At 58.9% G+C, this 4,107-nt stretch overlaps 1 protein-coding gene across 1 annotated transcript; it reads left to right on the top strand.

Moving 5' to 3' along the window:
- On the top strand, window positions 1-4,105 carry HRC (histidine rich calcium binding protein). The gene is made up of 6 exons (XM_043436719.1): window positions 1-2,145; window positions 2,220-2,290; window positions 2,835-2,903; window positions 3,132-3,186; window positions 3,649-3,685; window positions 3,868-4,105. Exons 1-6 carry the CDS (start codon window positions 219-221, stop codon window positions 3,902-3,904), a joined length of 2,196 nt encoding a protein of 731 aa, XP_043292654.1. The 5' UTR covers window positions 1-218; the 3' UTR covers window positions 3,905-4,105.
- Window positions 4,106-4,107: the final 2 nt, after the last annotated feature.

The following is a 4,107-nucleotide window of genomic DNA, read 5'->3' as shown; positions in this document are numbered from 1 at the left end:
GGGGGGTCAGAGGACTCTGAAGACAGCCTCAGAGGGGTGTCCAGAGGCTGACTGTGAGGACCAGAGGGCAGAGACGGGGAGGGACACAGCAAAGGAACGACACAGGGAGCCAGAAAGGGAAGGAGCCCCAAAGGGACAAGGAGCCCAACATCCATCCTCGCAGCCACAGCCGCAGCGGGAGCCAGCCCTGGGAGCAGCTCTGCGGCCTGTCTGTCCCCATGGGCCTCTGCGGGCCATGGCTGCACACTTCTGTCCTCTGGGCTGCAGTGGCCAGCCTGCTCCTCCCCCCTGCCGTGACCCAGCAGCTGAGAGGGGCTGGGCCCGGCCCCAGCAACTGGGACGACCATGCAGGAGTTCCGGGGCCCTCAGAGGACATGTCGGGCAAGTCTGACCACCCAATGCACAGCCACGGAGGCCATGGAGATGAGAACAGGGATGTTTCCGCAGAGAGTGGGCATCATCTCTGGGGCCACGGAGACCACGGAGAAGAGGACGAAGATGTCTTCAGAGAGTCCCAAGGCCATAGGTACCAAGGCCACGAGGTGGGAGATGAGAACGTCTCTGACGAGGAGGAATACCCCAAGCATGCTCAGCAGGCCCGCGGACACAGACACCACGGAAATGAAGACGCGGATGATTCAGCTGAGCGCGGGGACCACTTCCCCAGCCATGGGAGCCAGAGCCAAAAAGACGAGGAGGAGGAGGAGGAGGAAGTTGTGTCCAGTGAGCATCACCATCATCACATCGTCAGGCATGTCCACCGAGGCCACAGAGAAGAGGAAGATGAAGACGAGGGAGAGGAGAATGTCTCCACTGAGTATGGACACCAGGTCCACAGACACCAGGACCATGGGAAGGAGGAGGATGAAGACGTCTCAGAGGAACATGACCATGACCATGGCCCCAGCCACAGACACAGGGGCCACAAAGAAGATGATGATGACGGCGATGATGTTGTCTCCGCCGAGCGCAGACATCAAGTCCACAGGCACCAAGATCATGGGGAGGAGGAGGAGGAGGAGGCTGTCTCAGAGGAACATCCCCACCATCACAGCCCCAGCCACAGACACCAGGGCCACGAAGAAGAAGATGATGATGAAGAAGATGACGATGATATTGTCTCCACTGAGCACAGACATCAAGTCCACAGGCACCGAGATCATGGGGAGGAGGAGGATGAAGATGACTCAGAGGAACATCACCACCATGGCCCCAGCCACAGATACGGGGGCTACGAAGAAGAAGATGATGACGAAGATGACGATGATATTGTCTCCACTGAGCACAGACATCAAGTCCACAGGCACCGAGATCACGGGAAGGAGGAGGATGAAGCTGTCTCAGAGGAACATCACCACCATCACGGTGGTGACAAGGAAGACGAGGGTGAGGATGTGTCCACTGAACACTGGCACCAGGCTCCCAGACATACCCACCATGGCCTTGGAGACGAGGAGGAGGAGGAGGAGGAGATCACAGTCAAGTTCAGCCACCCTGTTGCAAGCCACCAACCCCAAGGCCACAAGAGCGCTAAGGGGGAGGACTTCCCAGATTATAAAAAAGCAGCCCCTGGCCATGACCATCATGGAGTCCCCAAAGAGGAAGATGAGGACATTTCTGCCAGGCTTGGCCACCAGGCTCCCAGCCACAGGCAGCAAGACCACAGAGATGAGGGGACTGGCCACAGAGGGTCCATCAAGGAAGAGATTAGCCACTGGTCCCCAGAACACATGGGGGTGAAGGATAGAAGCCATTTAAGGGAGAGCGAGTCTGAGGAGGATGAGGAAGAGAAGGAAGAGGATCACAGCTCCCATGAAGAAGCTGATGAAGGTTCAGAGGAGGGAGGAGAAGGCACCCCACATGGCAGCCTGGATGACCAGGAGGATGAGGAAGATGAGGAGGAAGGGCATGGCCTCAGCCTGAGCCAGGAGGAGGGGGAAGAGGAGGAGGAGGAAGAGAAGGAGGAAAAGAGAGAAGAGAGAGCTGAGGTTTGGGTCCCACTGAACCAAGACCACCAGGAGGAAGATGAGGAGGAGGCGGGGCTAGGAGAAGATGAACTCCCCTTCACCATCATCCCCAACCCGCTGACCAGGAAGGAGGTGTCTGGAGGGGCCTCCAGTGAGGAGGAGAGTGGCGAGGACATGGGTAAGTGATCTGACTGATTGGGGTGGGGAGGAGCGGAGTCAGCCTGGGTCATTGCTGCCCTCTTGTCCCCACAGGTCAACAGGATGCCCAGGAGTATGGGAACTACCAGCCAGGGTCCCTGTGTGGCTACTGCTCCTTCTGCAATGTATGTCCGAAAGCCAGATCCACCCACCAAGCTGTTCCTAGACTTTGTTCCAGGGCTCTGGTGTGCCTTGGGAGGGTCATGAGCAAAGGAGAATCGGGGACAGTTCTGAGTGAACAAAGACACTTCTGGGGCCACCTGAGGGGCAGACTGGAGGCCAGGAGGCTGGGGAGGAGGCTCGGACAGTGGTCCAAGAGTGGGAGCGTGAGGCCTGAGCTGCACTTGCAGACCCGGGGACAGGGAGGAGGGTGCAAGGCAGAGCCTGGGGGTGAGGTGGGACAGGACTGGAGACTGACCGCCTGTGGGGGGAGCAGGGAGGAAGCAGGTGAAGAGACTACCCGAACGTCCAGCCCATGGTAACGAGGTGATGTTGCAGCACCTTGCAATAGGGCAACCAGAGGGTGGCAAGCCGGTTGGGGGAAGATGACTGAGCTCAGTGTTGGAGGTGAGGAGGCCGAGACGTTGGGGAAACGTCCGGCGGGCTGGGTGGAGCACTGGTGGACGGCTCCCAAACATTTCCGTCTCACCTGGCTCCTCTGGCCCCCAGCGATGCACTGAATGTGAAAACTGTCACTGTGACGAGGAGAACATGGGAGAGCATTGCGACCAGTGCCAGGTGAGCGTTCTCCCAGACTCACGGATGCCCCAGGTTCAGGATGGCCCGGGACCAGCTGAGCACCCCCGGCCCCAAATCCCGGCCTCTGCCCTCAACCTGACCTAACCCCTTACTCTTGATGTAGCCTTGACTCCAAACCCGATCCCACCTCTGACCTTAACCTCCACCTAGCTAGTCTCCTCCGCCCCTGACCACCTCCTACCTCTCTCTCCCTATCCTCGCCCCCAGCACTGTCAGTTCTGCTACCTCTGCCCGCTGGTCTGCGAAACTCTCTGCTCTCCCGGTGAGCATGGGCGGGGCCCAGGAGGAAACCGGGTGAAGGGGCGGGGCCTGGTGGGGGCGGGGCCAACCTGAGGAGGGGACCGGAAGGCCGTGGGCGTGGTTATGCGGGGGAGGCGTGGTCGAGGCGGGGCATCTTTGACGGGAATGGGAGGGGCACCGAGGGGTGGGGCCCGCATAGAAGGAAGGTTGGGGATAGATGCCAAAACTAAAGGGGTTAGGATTGCCTAGAGGACTGAGGGGCGAGCCTAGAGCCGAGAGGGTGGGGCCAAAGCAAGAACGGGGCTCCTGAAACACCCAGAGCCGAGGGAAGGAGTGGGCCCTTCAAAGGTGTCCCAGAAGAAGGAATTCATTTGGGAGAAGGAACCCAGAAAGGCGGGCGGAGCTAGTCCTGATCCTGGACTGAGGGAAAAGTGACCCCCAAATTCACCCGTGGTGTACCCCTCAAGCCTCTTCTCTCCCACAGGAAGCTACGTCGACTATTTCTCCTCGTCCCTGTACCAGTAAGTATATGGAAGGGAAAGTTTGAGGGCTCCTTTAGAAAGGTGCTGTCCCGCTATGAATTACTGGACAACCCTGGGATTCTGTTTCCCCCTTGGTGAAACGGGCAAGTTAAGGACCTCTAAGCGCCCTGGGGTGAGCTAAGGACACTTCGACTGTCCAATCTCTGCGTCCTTCTCTCCAGAGCCCTGGCCGACATGCTGGAAACTCCGGAACCCTGACCCAGCCTCGCGGCTGTGGCGCAGACATACCTCCCTGGCCCTCCAACCCCTTTCCACGAGCCATATTTATTTCTCTGAATAAGCGTGCTCCCGGAGACCTCACTGTCAGGCGTGGGGTCGTGGGTTTGAGGGAGAAGGGGCCTGAACTCCTCGAGGTGTTTGGTTTGCTAGGTCCTGATAAATAAATCAGTCAACACGGGAGC

Source organism: Cervus canadensis, chromosome 18 (assembly GCF_019320065.1).
Source record: "Cervus canadensis isolate Bull #8, Minnesota chromosome 18, ASM1932006v1, whole genome shotgun sequence".
NCBI classification, from domain to species: Eukaryota; Metazoa; Chordata; class Mammalia; order Artiodactyla; family Cervidae; genus Cervus; species Cervus canadensis.
Note: the sequence above shows the minus strand (reverse complement) of the source record. Positions and strands in the feature narration are given on the sequence as shown.

Excerpts from the sequence above, each read along its gene's own strand:
- HRC (XM_043436719.1), top strand. The coding sequence starts at position 219 with ATGGGCCTCTGCGGGCCATGGCTGCACACTTCTGTCCTCTGGGCTGCA. Across the intron at positions 2,291-2,834 it reads GCTACTGCTCCTTCTGCAAT|CGATGCACTGAATGTGAAAA; the intron begins GTATGTCCGAAA and ends TCTGGCCCCCAG. Across the intron at positions 3,686-3,867 it reads TTCTCCTCGTCCCTGTACCA|AGCCCTGGCCGACATGCTGG; the intron begins GTAAGTATATGG and ends CCTTCTCTCCAG.